This window comes from Corticium candelabrum, chromosome 3 (assembly GCF_963422355.1).
Source record: "Corticium candelabrum chromosome 3, ooCorCand1.1, whole genome shotgun sequence".
NCBI classification, from domain to species: Eukaryota; Metazoa; Porifera; class Homoscleromorpha; order Homosclerophorida; family Plakinidae; genus Corticium; species Corticium candelabrum.
In genome coordinates this window covers 1,609,456-1,629,693 of record NC_085087.1, presented here as the reverse complement: position 1 = coordinate 1,629,693, position 20,238 = coordinate 1,609,456, and the positions used below count along the sequence as shown (strand labels likewise).

The window sequence follows — 20,238 nt, the reverse complement described above, 5'->3', positions numbered from 1 at the left end:
TTATCTTGTTTTGTTCTTTGTAGTCTTCCTTTTCTCTCTTGTTTTCTTCATTTCTTCTCTCATGCTTTCTTTTCCCTAATCAGGGAAGTAAAGAGTGAAAGTGCAGTACAGCGCTGCGCTTTAGTTTGCCTCGCACTTGCAAACTTTCCTTGGTATGCTGAGAGTGGGCATGCAAGGTCTGCCTGCACTTGCATGTTTGTTATACAACAAAGTTACATTTTCTTGATCAAGTGTCAAAGAACTCTTCTCAATTCTTTTGGAAGCAGTTCCAATGAATTGCAACTCACAGAAGAAAGGCAAGCATAAGGCAGATTAGAGACTCAGTATGCTTGGTTGCCTGCTGTTCCTGACAAGGATAAACCAGAGAAAGTTTGTGGTTTGATGTGGTTTCATGTGCACCTAATGTCAGCCCTATTAGACAAACCAGCGAAGTGGTACTGGTACTTGGTCAATGAAAGAGGCACTCTCCTTAGAAAAGATGTTATCAAACAACATAGTCAGGTCAAAAATGCACTAGACAGCAGTTGCTTGTGAAATAGCAAGAGTAGGAGCTGAGAATGATGGTGGAATTCAGCAAGCGTTTGAAAGACTTTCATTGGTGTGCTCAAAATAACATACACTTTGGCCAAGGAAGAAATCTAACTTCCACTTAGAGCCATGTCTCTTGAGGTTTGACTGCACCTAGCTTTGAAAACATTCTAAAAGTGACTTCATTGCCTAATGTGATATAATTTTGGAGCATTACTATCCACCACAAATAAGAAAGTGAGTTTATAATAACACACATGATACCACTTCCATGTCAGAATTTAGTGGTAGAATGTGGCCTGAGTTATTTGGAAGGGTTTGGCACTGACAATTTATGACTGTAGTGTGGGAGGACATCTGTTAGATGGCATTGGCAAGTGGCACTGAGCACTTTACCTCAAGCAGCTTAGGCTGGTGGTCATGATAAATCATTGCATGTAATGGTTGGTCAATGACCAGCTATGTAATTGTAAGCTAACTTGCCAATGATGTCAGAGGAAGGGTGTTAGACAATTGGTAATAGCAATGTTGTGGTTCTTTTGCTTCCTTTGTTCACCCCACAAGGTCTGAGTTACTGACTTCATTGGAACTGAGAGATACAGGCACGTGACTTCTTGTAAAATATCTGAGTTATAGTACATTCTTGGTCAATCCACTTAAATCTGTCAGATCACTTACTGAAGATGCCATCACATGTAGTGCATTTAATGTATTACCTTATGTAGTTTCCTGGCTGTGTACAGGACATCCAAGAACAGTGTTACCAACTTTCCTGGAAGGAAATTATTGATAGTAACAAAACAGGTTTAGCACTTTTGTCAATAGGGTGGTATTTGTAGTGACCTTGTAGCACACTGGTGACAAGAGAAAATGTAATGAAGAAACCTAGGAGTGTAGTGTTAGCAGTAAATGAGCAAGTGATGATTCTTCAGCAGTTGGCGAAATCATCGTATAGTGCTATCACACAGCACAAAATATGGTGTCAGGGGGAAGACCCTTCATGTTATTGTATCCCTATTTTGCATATCTTGCCTTCATTTCAATATCTGCTGGGTATAGAGAGGCAACGATAAACTGTATTATGAAACCAGGATTACTAAAGAAATGAATGAAGTAGCACTAGAGTGCAAACCCTAGGTTGTTAGCTATGCAGCTTGAATGTAATTAGTCAGAGCCCATTAGAAGAATGGGTACTGGACACATTGAGTTGTGAGATACATTGTAAACCTGTTGCAATGGACTTCCTTGCTCATTTAGCAGCAGTAGACACGTTTCCTAAGCAATTGGCAACCATCTTGAACGAATGCTTGGCAGAAATGGATACTAAACTGGAACTACACACTATTCAAGACTGCGAATGTGTCTGAATGTACCTGATCTATACTTTGTGTCCAACACCATTCATGCTGTATTCATTAGCGGTTGCTCTGATTTTGTGTAGAATCGAGACATCCCCTACCAAGTCTTGCCACCTATTTGCCTCAATCAGCACTACTATAACAAGGGAAAAGTAAACTACCATAAATTGAAGCACGTGTCTGAAGTGCCATCTGCATTTGGAAATCTGCAATTGGAAAGTTTTTTGTTGTTGTTGAATGTAGTATAGTATTTTACATTCTACAGTAAACCCTACTACTCTAATTACCTAAGCATCCCTCTAAGTGAAGGGTCTTGTGGAGCCATAATGGTTTTTACACTATAATTAGAATAGTTATGGTATCACACACAGTTATTCGACATATCTAACCATGCCTTGTAACTTTGGGTTAGGTCCGCAACACACTAATGACTTGGCAAAAACCGTTGCCAAGGGTGTGACCAACATACCGGTTGGAATGCAGGCAAGAACACAGTCGACGACCTGCGCGATTTGAAATAACTCATATGTTTGATACATCATAGCAGAATTCTATGACATGAGTAATAATAATAAGTTTCATTATTTATTTGATCACATGCTACATAGTTGCCTAGCAGGTCAGTCGTACAGGTTGGTCATAGATCACATGACTGACCGGTGTTACTGTACCCTAAGCGTCTCATGCATCAGGTAATGGAATATTATGCACACGTTAGAGAACTTTGTGATGAACATCATGAGGCTGCAGTACTGTGGCTAACCTTGAAGGCTCGGGCTATTGGCTAGTTTATATGGCAAATCATGCAAGTTACACTCACTCTTCAGAGATGAGATGCAAATACTGTTTTGTTATTTGACTACCATGTGTGAAAGCATGATTGGATGGTGTAGCCGGTTAGGAGGGGTGCTGGAGGGAACACTAAACGTGAGAACTACCAGAATTAGAATTCTGCAAGTTGGCATCACAACATTGAGCTTTGCTATATGAATTTGGTTCATAGAATCTCCTTTTCTGTTATGTGTCTATTGTACTTATTGTGACATTTGTCTTTACTTCTCTTGGTTCTAAGATTTAATGGATACTGTGTGAGATGTATATAATATGCAGTGTTGGGGTTTTGAGTCTTTTGCTATTTCTATTGTATCATTGTAGTAGTTGGCTTGGTTATTATTGGTATGCTGCAGTGCGGGGATTTATATCGTGTTCCGTGTATAATAGGGCTGTGGTACCATGGAAGGATTTCAGACAAAGTTTTTACCAGGTTCATCCAATTCAGTCAAATCTTGAAGCAATGGCATTGAAGTCAACCATTGATCTGACATGCAATGATTATGTGTCTGTGTTTGAGTTTGATGTCTTCACACGTTTGTTTCAACCATGGCAGACTCTTATACGGAACTGGAATGCATTGGCTGTCACTCATCCAGCATATCAAGCGTTTTTGACATATGATGAGGTGAAGGCTAAGTTACAGAAGTGGTTGCATAAGCCAGGAACGTACGTAAACACAATGAATGTATTGAATGATGATCAGTTGGCAGTGTGTGTGTGCGTGTGTGTATATATGTGTGTGGTTTTTGTTTAGATATATTTTTAGACTCAGTTGTACCAGGTTGGGTCAATGGGCGATTGGGTACGTCACTCAAGATGGCAACATTCTTCAGACAATTCCACAGAATAAGTCATTGTGTCAGGCATTGATTGATGGAGCTCGTGAAGGATTGTAAGTTGTTTTGTAAGATTGTCTTTGTGTGATCTTGAGGTTAGCTGCAGCTGTTACTACTCTAATTTCATAAATGTTTGGCGATCTAAATTTTCGGCAAAATTAGGTTGCCGCTATTACGGAGTACATTAATTTTTGGCGTAAGGTGGTTTGCAGGAACCTTCACATACTAAATAGAGTACCAGATGCATATCATATCATTCGGCGTGTGCTGAACTATTACTACAGTACCTAAGTACAGTAGGACCTCAAAGATACGAACACCTCGGGAAATTGGGTGTTCGTAATTGTGAAATGTTCATAAGTCTGAAGTTTGTAATATCGATGATTACATAACTTGTGAAAACAGGAGTACACTGTATGGCTAACAAAAAGGATAAGTACGTGAACTACAGTAACTGTGAGAGTGTAAGAACGAATTCAAGGGTTACTAAAATAACAATCCATTGTCTTTTGCTTCAAGGCAGAACCCCTTTTTTGTCCTGCAAGGTCCAGGAGCTCTCTCAAAAGCAAAAGTGCGCGTGCGCGTGGCTACATTACGTGATCAAATTTTGCAAGAGCGCGCGCTCGCGCTAGAGCATGCTGTTCGGTTGACCGGTCAGTTCGGTTGTCTGGTGTTCGTATCTTTGAGGTCCTACTGTACTTTGTCTCGCGTAGCCAGCCCCTCCCCATTTTTGATTACCGCAACATGCAGTGTGAAAGTTCAAATTCTTGGATTTAGGTGTCAAAGTCCATGATGTCTGTTTGTACACACACAAATATGGAATACTTATGAACTTGTGAATGGTCACAAGATTCACTTTCATCAGTAACTACTGCATAATGTTTATAACATTATACTACAACTACATCACTAAACCTTGAGGTGGCATGTGGTTAACTGCATGTAGAAATATGAAAACACATGCTAGTTTGATGATATATTGAAAGAGCACATATCACTGTGTGGCAAGCTGATAGTAATACAGTTATGCTTATTTTCTACCATAGTGTACCAGATTTCACCAGCATGCTTACAAACGTACATGCGCAAATAAAAAAAATTACACCTGATCATGTACATTGAAAAGTACACAGACACAGTCAGCAACAACATGCCAGTATAGTATACAGTAGATAGTGAGTGCTTCATTGTAGTCCATGCTGATGCAATTAGGGACTGTTCGTAATTCTACATTCGCCAAAATACTAACACGCCCTTTGGTTTGAACACCTAGATCTTCCCCTTCTCCCCAAGACGAGCAACACCTCCAATGCATAAGCAGAACGTAATCATGCCATTCTTCATCACTCATTAGTATGGATGGATACAAATCGAGAGGCAGATTGATTCTGGTTGTATTTACTCACTTCAGTGTTGCTATCACACCCGTAAGTCCACCAAACAAGGTTGTTTGTACTCGGATCCTTTTTTGAACTTTCATTTTTAGAGGTATGCCATCCATTAAGACTATGGGCGCATTCGATTTGCTGTTCCGGCAGGTCTAACAGTTCAACTGAGAACTAACTCACATTTGATTAGAACTGTTCGAACTGATTCCGACGGTTCGGTTCACGGAGCTGGAACTTCTAGAACTGATGGCGTGCTCTCGTCTGGTAGGACTGACATGCCTCTTTTTTGCAACAGTCCTGGAAAGTGATGGCGCACTATTTGCAGACAGAAATACTGACTATCAGATAGTTACGTGCTCTCTATTGCTCTGTTTGAGGAAGATTGGCATCCTTCATAAGGTCAACAAGAGGCGCCGTTAGCTGAAGTCGCTCTGGTAGTCAATCGATCGGTAGCTGATGAAGTCGTAGTAGGCATTGACATTGTTTCGGTAAAGGAAAGCATGCCGGTCACTTTCTATTTATGACCCTGCAAACACTATCATAGGGCGCGTTTGATTTGCAGTTCTAGAACTGAAAATGAGGACGTGTCGGAACTGTTGGAACTGCTAACCCAAAACCCATGTGTGGTAGAATATTAGAACTTTGTAGGTACTGCTAATGTACATTGTACTGTTGTAGCATTGCTATTGGTTTACACCCTTGTACTCCTGGACATGCATGCGCACACACCGCTGCTTGACTTGTACCATGATTGATTGACCGGATGTCAAGCTTAAATGCAGAATATGAGTGCTTGATTATGTAGACATGGCAATGTTGTGTGGCCTTTGTAGTATAGATCTGGTGCTATGGCTAGGCAGGAGCAACTCATACAAGAATGATTTTACAATAATTAAAAAGTTAAAACTAGGCAGACCTATTTTCCCTTATAGACATGCCCAAAATTTGGCAAATGCACAAATTTTATGGACAATGTGGTATAGTGTGTTAGAATTAAAGATTTCTAGGTTCTGTATTGAAAACTAGACCAACAGGCTTACGTGAAATGACAGGCTTATGTAGAATGACATGGTTTGCAGCAGCTTATAACTAGAGAAATCTGTTGTAAGAACTGATAAAGTATGGTGATTAGTGTGTTGGAATATTATGTGGTAGGTATAGGTGGGTTTTGTCACATGACAAATGTTTGTTCTCATAATGAACTTAAGTGATTTATAATTTTATAGTACACCTCTAGGGGATTTGTGATCAGCCTTCTGTCATAGAAAATTTTTTATACTGCATTGTGTATTCTGTGTATTATGTCACCAGCTGTATTGTTTGTTGGGTGTCAGTTACATGTTTTTTTGGAATTGGCTGGTTAAGAGATATCACATAGAAGTAACACTTGATATCACCTCAGTCTTGTTGCATCATTTAGTTGTATTATTGCACCTACTTGTCAAAATGTGGCCTACTTTTCATAGCACTACTATTTTAACTTTATCATATTTGTTTAGTTATCAGTTTCCTAATGGAGAAGATCACAACCCTGATCTGTCACAAGATATTGGTGTCAAACCTGAAGATCACTTGAAAGTGACACAAGAGCAGTACGACCTCTACTCTGAAATAGGAATGACTTTTCAGATGTGCAAAATTTGTGCTGAAAATGACAAAGATGTTCGGTTAGAACCATGTGGTCACTTGCTGTGTTCTACATGCCTTGCTAACTGGCAGGAATCAGGAGGTACTGGGTGTCCATTCTGTCGTGAACAAATTAGGGACTCATCACCAGTTGTTATTGAGCCATTCCAGTCAATTGCTATTAAGAAGAAAAATGGTGGTAATCCTCCTCCATTGCCATTGCCACGGGCAGTCAGTAGTCCTTTTCCGACAGGAGATCAAACAGGATGTATTGCTTCTGCACCTGTGGCTATGAATTTTAGCGTACCAGAATTGAGTGACAGGGAATTCAGTGGTGTGAATGTAAGTTGTTATAAGTGATTTAAGTCATGGGAATTCTAATATTTGCATGTCAGTCTCAGTTGGGGAAGATGTACTTGGATTGGGTAATGGCTACATTAATGCTATATTACACAGACTTCTTTTGCATGTTGACAAGCGAGTGTTGTAGATGATTTTTGACTACTTGACGTGGTACAGCATTTGTGCATTTGTTACAAATAGCATTAAACTAGGCTTGTGTGGGTGTGTTGTTGAATGGGATTGTTTCAGGCCTAACAATTAATATGTGTGCTCCATGTTAGTGTAACCCTAATCATCAACTGCTGGGTAACTTTTTTTGTGTGCAGACGTACTCAATGTCATTTTGTATTGCAATAGGGTTAGGGACATGCAAAAAGGAAATGATATTGTACTGCATGTAGGTTGGTCACGTGGGTCAGTTACAGTTTAATAATCAAAGGCGTAAAGTATGTTTTTCCATGAATTGTATAATTCACTGTTGATGTGAATAATGCAAATATTATGATTTGAACGGGCAGACTTCAGGATAGGCAGATGGGATTGTTAATACAATATCAATAGTGGTGGTTGTTTTGCAAGAACGTAGGTAGATATCGTAATTTGTTCGATGTCCATTAGTCAGTCACCTTTATCAATGTGACTGTCGTGCTTGGCTTTTGCAAATACTGCTTGTTGAGAGCAGCAATTTCTTACTAAATTATGTTCATTGTAGGATGTTGCACATAGAGCTGATGGACTTCGACCACAGTTACCAAAACGCAACATTGCTGGAGTGACAGGACATGAGAGAGGGCAAGGTATCAGTACCCCTCCACCTCTTCCTCGTAGGACTCCCCCTACATCTCCTAATGGATCTCCAGTTGCATCTCCTTTACCTGCACCTCGAATGGGAGGACATTTGGCTGTTGGTCATGGAGGCACTCGTACGAACGTTGCTGTCAGGGATGGAGGGGTTCTTCCTAATGCCAGGTCTCGCCACGACATTTGGCCACCAGCTGCCTCAGCTGCACAGAACTTTGCACCTGTTGGAAGGATGGAATATCAGGTTCTTGGTGACACTCAGGCAAGAGCAGAAATGGCAAGCAGTGTACCTCCACCTGTGCCTCAACATTACGGACGCGCAAGTACAGTAAAGTATGCTGACTTGGATCACAGTGGTTATCCAAGTGGTCGCTATCCATCTCCAGTTATATCTTTGCGGCAGATGACATCATATTCACAGATAAGTCATGCTATTTCCGATGAGGATGGTAGGCAATTACCAATTCTTACAGATGGCAATGGTCATGAATCATCGAGCGATGAGGAGTTTGATTATGATGTGCCACCATCAATTACCAACTTACGACGACTGCAGTCTGATGATCGTCATTCTCCCTCTCCACATGAAGATCTTTACAATGTTCCTCGTTCTTTGGCTGGTCGTGAGACTAGCCCTTTCAACTCTGATCCTACCTATGATTCCCCTCCCACTCTTTCTCCTCAAGAATTTCAACATCATAGACCTGTACCTCCTCTTCCTGTAAAGGGCTCTAGAACTGCTCCACCTGTACCTGCTCATAAACATAGCAGTTTGGCCAATCACAGGGCTGAAGAAGAACTATATGACCATCCACGGATGAACAATCGCAATGAGGTATATGATGTCCCACTCTTCCGCCCTCAACAACAACTTGAAGACAATGATGAACCTGAGTATGATCCAGTTGCTCCTGATCAGCTCCCTCTTCCTCCTGTTCCAGGTCGAACAAGCAACCAAACTGGAGTTCCTTTGAGAAGTGGCCCAGTAATGCCTGTACATAGAGTGTCAACTATGATCAGCCGTGGATATGAATCTGGAGTGGTTGAAAGTCACCGTCCACGCAGTGCCAGCAGTGGAGGGCACATGAATCGTGAGATCTCTATTCAGCATCTGATAAACCGGGGCTACACTCGAGATCAAGTTGTTAGAGCTCTGGCTGTCTCACAGAATGACTTCAAGATGGCTGAGAGGATTCTAGAAGAGTTTGGAAAGTAACAGTAATAAGGAATATGCCATAGAGATGATTACATTGTAGAGATGATTACGTTGTAGAGATGTGTCCGACAGTGAATCAGATGGGAACTGTATGGTGAATACGTAAATTTACTTACTAATCAAGGAATGGCTGTAGTTGTAGTAAGAAGTCAACCTGTAGGGTTTCATCTTTGATGTTGTGTATATAGACTAAGGAGCTACTAAAGTAGCAGGAAGTCGTGGACAATATGTCACTGTTTGTACAATAGAATTTCTTTGACATCTATATAAGTAACTGATCTACTGTATGAACAGGTAATGGTTTGTCTGCGAGATGACGATGCTGTGCTGTCAGACTCAGGTTTGATTGCAGGTAATGAAAGCTTGGTTGCTTCATCATCACTGCAATTTCAGTATATACCTGTAGATAGATTGAAAGAGGTAATACCGGTAAGCCACTAATTCAAGGAGTTCATGAAAAAAACTACATAACTTTATTAATACAGAATTACTTTTAGTGGTACTTAAAAGTAAATCTTTGCGTCTTCTTCTATAGTCATGTGCACGTCAGGTCGATAACTAACTAACATACCGCCTCGCCTCTGTCGTGTCATTCTCCTCCAATGTCTTTCATCCTGGTGGGCGGACAGCAAAGGGGTCTAGAGGCTGGCTTGACTCTATTAGTAGTCGATAACTACGTACCATGCCTTCATAATCAATACAGCAGAAGCCACGTCAGTCACCTCATGCAACTTTCTTCTCATTGTACTTACAATAGAAGATGGGAACCAATTTTCTTTGTATGAAACTCACATCTGGACCATGGACATCCTTCAACCTAAAAGCCCTCAAGAAAGAACTTGTCAGTGCAATCAAGGCATTTCTTGGTTACTGTGCAGCAAACTCACACTGTATGGCTCTACAGGCCTGTCGACACTGCATGGCAAAATAGATCTAGAGTTTGTGTAATTACTGGGTTCGGTGGCTTGATAATTCTCTAACAAGCAAAGAGGTTTGTTGGTTTATGTAGTACTAGCTAATTAGCTTGTTCTTCGCCCGAGAAAATTATCACAAATTCTCATACAATTCAGTTATTGGGTGGAGAGAAAACACCAGAGAGAGACACAAATACACACACACACACACACACACACACACACACACACACACACACACACACACACACACACACACACACACACACACACACACACACACACACACACACACACACACACACACACACACACACACACACATGCACACACACACATGCACACACACACATACACACACACACACACACACACACACACACACACACACACACACACACACACACACACACACACACACACACACACACACACACACCTAGCTGATTCAGCCATATGATACCCGCTAAGAGTTAGGCCTTGCAAAATGGATCGCCAAGCTGAGCGATTGTGTTGATCTTCTATAGCTAAATTCAATGATTTTAAGTTTTTCGGAACTACATCAACCCAGCGTTCTCGAGTACCCTAAGCTGGACGTTTATGATTAGGAGTGTACTGCGTAGAATTTGAAGCTGTTTCTAGAGACAGTTGTTTGACATTCTTGCGTGTCCCAACAACTGAAGTTGTTGTCTTTCAATTGGATATTTTATGCCATTTAGACACTCCAAGAATTGTCCTAATACATCTCATGTGAAGTGTGTTCAACTTGCAAATGTTTGCTTAATTGAGTCACAGGCCACGTCTCACAGCCATACAACAACACTGGCAGAACAATAGTTCAGACAATTTTGAAAAAGACTCGTTTCCACCAACAACTGAATGCTAGCTGTACTGGCTTTAACAATTCTATTTTCAATTCTTCACACATCCTTGACTTGTGAAAGACACTACCCAGATAACAAAACTCATCAACATTTTTTAAGTGATGAACATCAATGGAAATGTGAGCTTGCTTGTTGCCCAAACTAAGAACTTCAGTTTCTTCAACGCTAATACTCATGACACAATCATTATGCAAAAAATCTAGATATCTAAACATTGTATTTCTTGAGTCTAGTTGTGTTTGTCTTTGATCCACAGTGAGCAATTATTGTTTCTATTTAGAGTAAGTATTCATTATCATCTAAGTTAATTAATTACCTAGTAATTAAGTACTTGAGTTCACTTAGGACTATATTTAGCTTTTTCTCTATGACCAAACTTCCAGTCATTTTACCAACCATTGTTAAGCCCGATTCACAGTACGACGATGGAATAGAAATGAATCCTATTCCAACATCAGCGTCAACATCAAAGAATGCCGTATGCGTCAAGGCGGTGTCTTTGATGTTGACGCTCAACTGAGCGTCAGCGTCAATACTGTGAACTGAGCTTTAGTCTGCCCTTGACGGTCTTTGACTGAAAAATTGGGCTCTTTCTGTTTATTTATTTCATTATCACTACTTTGTCTACTTGTCTCTCTCATCATGCAACATACTCCTCTCCAAATGCTAAATCGACACTACCTCAATCTCACAACGCTCTGACTCTACCCAAGCTCCAACATCAAACAACTCCATCACCCGGCATCTGAACTACTTCCCAACCGCTACGTCTACTCTATGTCTACAATCCCATCTACGTCCCCTAATCAAACAACTAAGACATCTTCCTCTCGACGCAATCATCAAGACCCATATAATCTCCACATGACAATTCTCAAATCACTACAACAGTCACAATTTATTCAAAAACAACAACATATACGTGCCACATATCATCTTAACTCTCTATCATCCTGTGCACAAAATAACCTGATCCCCAAAGGTCTACAAATACTCAAAAGTCCTAATGTAATGTTGGCAACAAAGGAATTCAAAGAAGAATGGAGAGAATACTTAAGAGACGGAAGAGAAACTGATGGATATTGAAGATCTAAAAGAAAAACTAGAAATATACAAATCAATGATAATGTAAACACACATGAACAATCGTTGAAGAACATAGAGACAGACCTTGAACAAAAAAGACAAAGAAAACTTACATCTCTAAAAAGAAAGACCCAGACTACCAAAGACCAAACCGCAACAACTAGTCAGACAATTAACCTGCTCAACACCAACCTACTTATCAACAACAACCAACTGTATACCAACAACATTTCCAACAGAGACAATCTTTCCAACAACCTCAATACCAATTAAGCTCAATATCAACCACCTCAACGACAACAGCAGACTCAACAACATCAATATCAACAACAACAACAACAACAACAACAACAATGAAATATTTAACAACAATAGTATAACAATACCAACCAAACGAATACAACAAATAGCTTTACAAGACCACGACAATCACTCATGGGACCACCCCCTTTCTATCAAGCTCTACCCTACTATCCGATGACTCCACCCTGTTATCACCAACCTCCACTTCTTTATTACCCTCCTTCGCCTAATCGATACTACCCTCCTCATCAATTCTATCAACCACCTCTACCACATTACTACCCATCTCAACACTACAGTACTCTTTTCCTCCTCAACAACCCACGCAGCTGCTTCCCTGCCCTCTGGGCACACATCTCAACACACACAAGCGCGCGTGCACACACACACACACACACACACACACACACACACACACACACACGCATACACACACACACACACACACACACACACACACACACACACACACACACACACACACACACACACACACACACACGTGTGCATGCACTCATGCACACACACACGCATACACACACACACACACACACACACACACACACACACACACACACACACACACACACACACACACACACACACACACACACACACACACACACACACACCTTGATGACTTGATAATATAACGAAGCCATGTGAAGTAGCGAAATATCTTTTCTCATTTTTCTCTTGTTTCTACTGCATCGTGGTGTTTAGAAAGCTAGACACAATATATCTATATCTATATTACATGCACAAAATTACAAATTGTTTAAATTGCAAACTATTCCTGTCTGGCACTTACTAAAAGTTCCCCAACTTAATCATGTATTTCTTTAGCAATTCAGGATTGGGTATGAAGAGGAATGAATCAATTTGTGACCACTTTGGAGGTACATTTCAAGAATCAGTGAAAAGAATGAAGAATTTAAAATTGAAGTTCTTACAAAGAGCGTTCCATTCAATAAATGGCTTAGTAAAGGACTTCTTTTTCTGGTGTTTGACAAATAGTTACAATTAGGAATGTCGTTATAAGGGTTGAAGAAAGGTAGTTGGTCTTGTGTGATACTGCATTTAGCTGTGTGTGGTGTGGTGTGGTGTGGTGTGGTGTGGTGTGGTGTGTGTGTGTGTGTGTGTGTGTGTGTGTGTGTGTGTGTGTGTGTGTGTGTGTGTGTGTTTGTGTGTGTGTGTGTGTGTGTGTATGTGTGTGTGTGTGTGTGTGTGTGTGTGTGTGTGTGTGTGTGTGTGTGTGTGTGTGTGTGTGTGTGTGTGTGTGTGTGTGTGTGTGTGTGTGTGTGTGTGTGTGTGTGTGTGTGTGTGTGTGTGTGTGTGTGTGAAGCACTCTTCGTCCTGTTCGGTGAAGCACTCTTCATCCTGTTTGTAGATCTAAAGAAAGCTTATGACTCAGTACCTCATCAAGCCTTATGGAGAATGTTGGAGAAATGTGGTGTGCCCACAGTAATGCTCAGCATTATTCAGTCGCGTCATTAAGGTATGAGAGCAGAGGTCAGTGGCAGTTTTGCTTACTTTGCACTGTGTTTTCAGTCACGGCTAGAATCTGCTCAGTAGGCTCAACTGTTTTCAGATGATGATGTGCTAGCAGCAATAATCTGAATATTGTATATTGCAGCATTCTTGAACAGTCGGATACTTACTTTCTGCTGTTCTGAAAACAATCTGTCACATGGTTGCCAAAAATTTTAAATAGGTTTTAACTTTTAATGATTAATCTTACCTCCTCCATTTGATCTTGTTTGAATAATTCTTTTTCATTGTCGTTTCTACAATTTATTACAATAAGGTTTTGGATTGCAATATTACCTAGCCGATACTGTCTATAGATAGCAAAAACTACCACGAAATTCCATAAACAGCTCTCTATTGTTTATATATTAATAATACGCCTAGCACGTTTAATTAATTACACAGCTAGCGGGACAGTCTCTCTCCCCTCAACTAAATTTAGTACATACATCAACATCTGTAGGCAACAACTTACTCGCATGAACTGGTGACTGAGTGTAGAAGGCGATACGCAAGCCAACGTCGTACGGTTTCCATTTTCATCTATGGGAATACATGTTGTTAGATTAATTAATTAATGCATTAATCAGAATGATTCTATGATAATTATAACCTCGCGTCTTTGCAACTTCCCGAGAAGAGAGTAGTCTCTCGTGTTCTGTAAATCGCAGTACATGGCCTATAGCTTTTATCAATTTATAGCCCTAGACGTACCACACAAGTCCAAACACCGCAATTGACACTATCGATCTGTTGAGGCTTTTCCTGCATTTAACATAGATTAGCAAACGTTTCGTGGATATCCACAGTACGAGCTACGCACTCTAGATAGCCTCACACATCCGCTCACCTTTGATACTAGGTATTTCTTTTGCCAAAAATCCTTGTTACTCGGTGTACCATATTTCCTCCTATGCTCATCACACAGCCAAAGTCTACGACATATTTACATGCCAATATTTGATAATGCAATTGGAACTCTTGACAGTAGAATTACATAATGCAATCACACACAGCGTCATGTGTGTTTCCCGCCGAATCGATAACACTGAGACACTTCTCGAAAATGTCAACAATCTATAATGCAGTTTGTCATGCACTCACACTTTCAAAACTTAGGACCCCGCAGAATGATATGAGATTTGACATGGAATGGTACATTCTAACCACTTCTATCCAGTGATTCTTTCTATGGACAGGTATAGCAATTAGTTCGTATTCAAAGACGTTGACCTATACAAAGCTTTACTGCATGAATTCTACATTTTAACAAGGAATGTCATTTTATTAACCTCCATAGTAGCCCTCCATATGCCGTCGTATCCTCGTTTTCCATAACTTGGAACAAGGTAGGAATTCATTGACAATACTCTATTGGAATTGTATAATAAAAAAGAAATGAAACGCACATAGTTTGACAAAATTTTCTCGCGTACCATCAAGTTTGCCTCTTGCTGGAATACTATGTGCAAAGCATTTACTATCTAAAGATAAGATACCAATATATGATATACTACTTAGAGACGTTAGCTCACTGACTTTATCGTTCAACCATCTTTTGGACTGCAGCGATTGAAAATCAGATGAAAATAATTCATAACTTTGAACCGTACTTAGCCTATGCTGGAAACTGCTCTCAGCCATACGCAAAGCACCATCTACCTACAATACAACAAATTCAATAGTTCTACTTATTGAACAAATTGTAAAAAACATATTTTGGATACTATGGTAGCAGCAGCAGGTATGTCAAACTCGCCAACAGTTTTGCGTCGGTTGCCTGGAAACGTTTCTGCTAACAAAGTTTTAATGCAGCAGCTTTTCAACGTTTGTACAATGTAATTTACTAACGCTGTTTTGCAGTATTGAGATCCAGACTCTAATAGTGGTTTTCTGCCACATGCCCCAGCAGCATTGGTGCACGCCGGTTCTCTTCTGCAGTTCTTGCGTTAATTTGTTTGTCGCTGTTTTCATTTTCAAGGGAAGAGACAATGTACACTGGACGGTCAAATACTGTTGCTGCAGCTCGCACGACAATTTCATCCGCCCAAATGCCCGGCATTTTCATACTGTTAAATGTAGTCTGTCCATTCGAGTGGAATAAATTGAGAAAGATGTTCTCCTGAGTCCTGCTTAGACATAAAAGTAGCAATGTACACATATACTAGCTAATATGGTAAACAATACTTAATTATATTATGGTAGCATGACAAATTTGCTACTATATAGTACCGTGAAAGGATTTTCGTTTAGGTGCCGAACTATCGTCTTTCTAATCTTTTGGTGGGACATGTTGACACCGAAACGACTAAGTTGATTACTTAGTGCTCTAAAGAAACAGTTGCCGTCTCCTTTGACCTCTTTTCTCACAGTAAGACCCATTTCTTCAATACGGCAGACTAGAGAATAAGAAATGTCGTTCTTTGCCTGTTGTTCAACTTCGTGTTCATAAAGAGAGAATTGGGCTATCTGTGCAAGTTCGCTGTCGTCGGCTAGTGTACCTGAGAAATAGTATATTAATGTGTGTGTGTGTGTGTGTGTGTGTGTGTGTGTGTGTGTGTGTGTGTGTGTGTGTGTGTGTGTGTGTGTGTGTGTGTGTGTGTGTGTGTGTGTGTGTGTGTGTGTGTATTGACAGCAATCAGCCTCAATGGTTGCATACCTTGTGAAGTCACAGTAGCTGAAATGCTGGGATTTTTCTTGACATAGCCGCTAAATGCAGTCGTTTTCTCAACATCTACAATAATAGAAGTGAAATATGCAAAGCCCGTGTACATGTACAAGTAGAAGGTGCATGCCATGTCCTTACTTTCTTTAGCCTTCTTCAAGAGTAATAATTTTTTGGCTAGTGCTTGTCTGGTGTTTTCTTCCTCGGCTGTAAGGGATGTGATATCCAATACTGCAAACCATTTAGTAGCTGTTTACTCGTCGATTACGCGCACTAGGTACCGATTCTTCTGAAAGTTGGTTTTTATAATTTTTCCTTTGCCAATAACCGGGGTAACCGGTAGCTTGTTCCATTTCTTTCGGCCGATACTCGTATGTAAGCGAACTAGGACTGCATCACCGACGCTGCATGTAGAAGGCGGATGAGATGCTGCGTAACGTTCCGCTTGTCGATAAGCAGTTGTTTGCGACGAATCGTAGGCTTGTTTCCTTACACGTTCAAAAATATTGAGCTCAGTCTCAATTACGTGATTGTCGTCATCGTCGCTAGTGTTGCTGTGAATGTCATAGCTAGCAATAGATAGCGTCTAAAATGTTCATATATTAGTGAAGCAAATGCTTAAGAATGACAGAATGCAGAAAACTTGATTACCTCACTGTCGCTGCCAATGTCTATTTCTAACTGGCTTTCTGAATCAAGACTTCGCTTACAGAGAACTACGTTTGATTCGCGTCCAAAAAACACGTGAAATGAACTTCTCATACCTGAACAAGAACCATCTAACTTTTATTTCTTATCTAATGTGACATTTTCCTAGACAATTAATTAAGTATACCAAGTGAACTGTGTGGGCTGTTGTTGTACAGCTGCGCGTATTTTTGTAGTACACCTACCCAGTCGACTCCAGACGTTGTTGCTAAATTGTTGTAGAGGTCAAATTTCAGCTTCTCCTTCCACGTTCGATGAGACCGTTCATCCTAGTACATAACATTTTTAACTACTACATGCATACGTTACGTAAAATCTAAAACGTATTAAGGTCGAAATACAAGCTATACGTTTAGTGAGGAGCACTACGATACTCTTTAGATATCTTTCCTTGGGACTGAGGATGATAAGGCGATCCGTATATCATCCGACAATTGAAAGCTTTCATAACTTGTCTAGTCACGCGTGCCGTAAACTCTTTGCCTTGGTCGCATTGCAGCAATCGTGGTGAACCAAAAATAGAATACACGGAGCTAAGGTGTCGAGCTACGACTTTTGCTGACTTGTCGGACAGAGGTTGTAAAATGACGTAACGACTGAATACGTTCAATAAAGACAACACGTACTTGTACGTGATTTCACCTTTTGTTATTGCTAGTCGTAGGTCCACAATGTCTACCTGATTCCTTCCCATTACCCTACGTGAGGAAATACTGCGCAGAGGCGGACGATTTGAAAATAGTGGCTTTGTTTTTTGTTTTTCAGGAAACGTGTCGAGACGTTTTTGAATACCATGTTGGCCTCCCAATCCAACAAGTATCTTCCAATTCTGTGGTACAACTTTCTTGCTCCTTCTCCTTTCGTGCTCTGGTACTCTTTTCGAATTGCATCTGTAACCTCAGATCTCTTGAGAGCAATTTTTCCTGACTTCTTATAAACTAGTCTTGTTTCTTTCCGGCCTGTCGACGGATTGTGAGTAGTTTGAACGTCATAGTGTTTTCTCTTTCGCACAGCAACACGTTCTTCTTTTGATCTTTCTGATTTCGGCGCACACGTGTACGCATCGACGAGAAGACCAAGTAGAATATTGTAAACCGCGTCATCCAAAGCAGAAGGTCCTCTTCCTCTTCCTTGTTTACTGCCGTTCTGGTTCATGGCTAGAGCAAGCACACGCATACAGTGACTACCAGGTAAAATCGACTCAATATATAGGTACTGCAACTGTAGAGAAGCAGATTGATGACGCACACAATTCAGGGCAAATTCTTCTCACGCCTAAAGTTCCGTGTACGCAAAACTGATAATTCTGTGTCGATTCGTAGTTTGATGACGATAGCGTAGTTCTAGTTGTCGCTTGGCTTATGTGTATAGTGTTTCGTAGTGACGACGTTGGCAAGTAAACGCAATTGTTATTCACACGTACAGTACTGAATTACAAAACGGTTGACGTAGGCCAAGTGTGACAACGAGTTACACGTGCGTCATCTACCTGCTAATCTCTAGTGCTACGACGACATCATCGTGAACTCACGATGACACACTCGTAATGTCGTAATCATTAGTGTAGTAAATTGTTCCTAGATGTTATGTTAGCAGTGTGAACCCAACGTCCAGAAAACGAAGGCAATGCGTATGCAGGTAATTCGAAGTTATAATGCGCACCTTCTTTTTTGGGTAGAGAACTTGTTTAGATTGTGATTAACGAGGTGTCAATTAATGTCATGTTGGAGGTGATTTCGATTCTGTGTGGTAGATCTATAGAGACGAACGTGCCAAATCCTCAGTCTTCTTTTTACATAGAGGGATTCTTGTGCTCTGTGTGTTGTTGCACTAGCGAGGACGACTACAGTTGTAGCTATATAACACAGCGTTTGCAAAGTGGAAAGTCGCTTGACAGCGGACTAGAACGTTTGTTTGTATATTACACTAAATTCGCTAAAGTATAATATTCGTATAGCCTCGCAGAACTTCAGCTAATTAGACTATTCCTTCACACTTAAAAAACTGCATTACTCTGCAACGCCAAGTTTTGTTGGACGCGTAGACTTTCAGGAACGCTTCTACCAGGATACTGATAACGCCACAAAGTGAGAAACACGAGAAGTGGTACAAAAGTTTCAATGGAATACTATCACCGATCTATATAATTCAAAGCAAAAAACGTAATTATTGCACCCAATAAGAAGTAATCTTGAATACACTACCAAGGCACTCAAAGAACAACCAAACAACAGAGACAGACAAAGAGACCGAGAAACAACCAAAGTAAGCATTGGTTCAGAAATAATATTGGACAACAACAGTACGGTACACAAGAAACAAGCGAACGACAGACAGACAGACAGAAACACAGACAGACAGACAGACAGACAGACAGACAGCCAGCCAGCCAGCCAGCCATGCCCAGTCTATTTGGGCTTCATAATTTTGACAGTTAGTAAATTATTATACGTATGGATTACGTATATTATACGTATGGATTACGTTTGGTGACTGTAGCTGTCTACATTCTAGTTTAGCATATCAGTGATTTCTGTATATTTGGCTGTTTAGTTATATCTGAAATATACCCAGCCAGCCAGCCAGCCAGCCAGCCAGCCAGACAGACAGACAGACAGACATACAGACACAGCTATCAAGAAACGAAGACGGAAAGCCAAATGCATCAACCTTCAAGACATACTGGAGATCTGTGTTTTCTATGTGTCTACAACGATCAAATGCTAGAGTGATTGATAGAAAAATAAAGAAGATTGTTTCAAGAGACAGCAACATAAACATAAATGGTTGTAGGTAGAACCAAGCCCTATTGGCTTGGGTAGTATTTAATTGCTTTGCTTAGATGGTGTATAATAGTTCAATGTTTGAAAATATGTGCATTGACAGACAGACAGACAGACAGACAGACAGACAGACAGACAGATTCATTTATTATCATCAAAACTCTACGTATGTACAGGAAACTTTCAAATATCTACCAGTCCTTCATAACTAAGCAAATTATAACACATTAATGGACTTGGCCTACAACATTGCAGTCAAACATTATGCCACTGTCGTTTGTACTGCATGAAAATCTCGACAGCTTCCTCGAAATCACTCTGGCGTTGCATCTCTGAAGAATGATGGAAAATTGCTTTCTCCAGAATGCCTTAAAACGTTGAGCGCTGTTAAAAGGATGTGCATGAGTGGTATTGTAGCTTTGCCTAGATATATGAG

General features: G+C 40.5%; 2 protein-coding genes and 2 long non-coding RNA genes across 7 annotated transcripts; 1 reads left to right on the top strand and 3 right to left on the bottom strand.

The window, feature by feature from the left end:
- Positions 1–1,665: 1,665 nt before the first annotated feature.
- LOC134176886 (E3 ubiquitin-protein ligase CBL-like) lies at positions 1,666–10,086 on the top strand. Its single transcript, XM_062643559.1, has 4 exons — positions 1,666–3,386; positions 3,475–3,612; positions 6,444–6,912; positions 7,625–10,086. Exons 1-4 carry the CDS (start codon positions 2,980–2,982, stop codon positions 8,927–8,929), a joined length of 2,319 nt encoding a protein of 772 aa, XP_062499543.1. The 5' UTR covers positions 1,666–2,979; the 3' UTR covers positions 8,930–10,086.
- A 4,725-nt stretch (positions 10,087–14,811) lies between these two features.
- Positions 14,812–15,390, bottom strand: LOC134176922 (uncharacterized). Its single transcript, XR_009969398.1, has 3 exons — positions 15,374–15,390; positions 15,186–15,308; positions 14,812–15,130 (listed from the first exon to the last, which is right to left on the bottom strand). It is a non-coding gene; the product is annotated as an uncharacterized LOC134176922 (long non-coding RNA).
- Positions 15,391–15,393: 3 nt separating this feature from the next.
- On the bottom strand, positions 15,394–17,672 carry LOC134176921 (uncharacterized). 4 transcript variants are annotated; one of them, XR_009969397.1, is made up of 6 exons: positions 17,147–17,672; positions 16,963–17,075; positions 16,453–16,897; positions 16,306–16,380; positions 15,879–16,147; positions 15,394–15,814 (listed from the first exon to the last, which is right to left on the bottom strand). It is a non-coding gene; the product is annotated as an uncharacterized LOC134176921 (long non-coding RNA). The 4 variants fall into 4 exon arrangements; XR_009969395.1 differs by having other exon boundaries at positions 15,394–15,775; XR_009969394.1 differs by having other exon boundaries at positions 15,394–16,147.
- An 11-nt stretch (positions 17,673–17,683) lies between these two features.
- On the bottom strand, positions 17,684–18,187 carry LOC134176920 (uncharacterized). The gene has a single exon (XM_062643604.1). It carries the CDS (start codon positions 18,172–18,174, stop codon positions 17,713–17,715), a length of 462 nt encoding a protein of 153 aa, XP_062499588.1. The 5' UTR covers positions 18,175–18,187; the 3' UTR covers positions 17,684–17,712.
- Between the last annotated feature and the right edge of the window lie 2,051 nt (positions 18,188–20,238).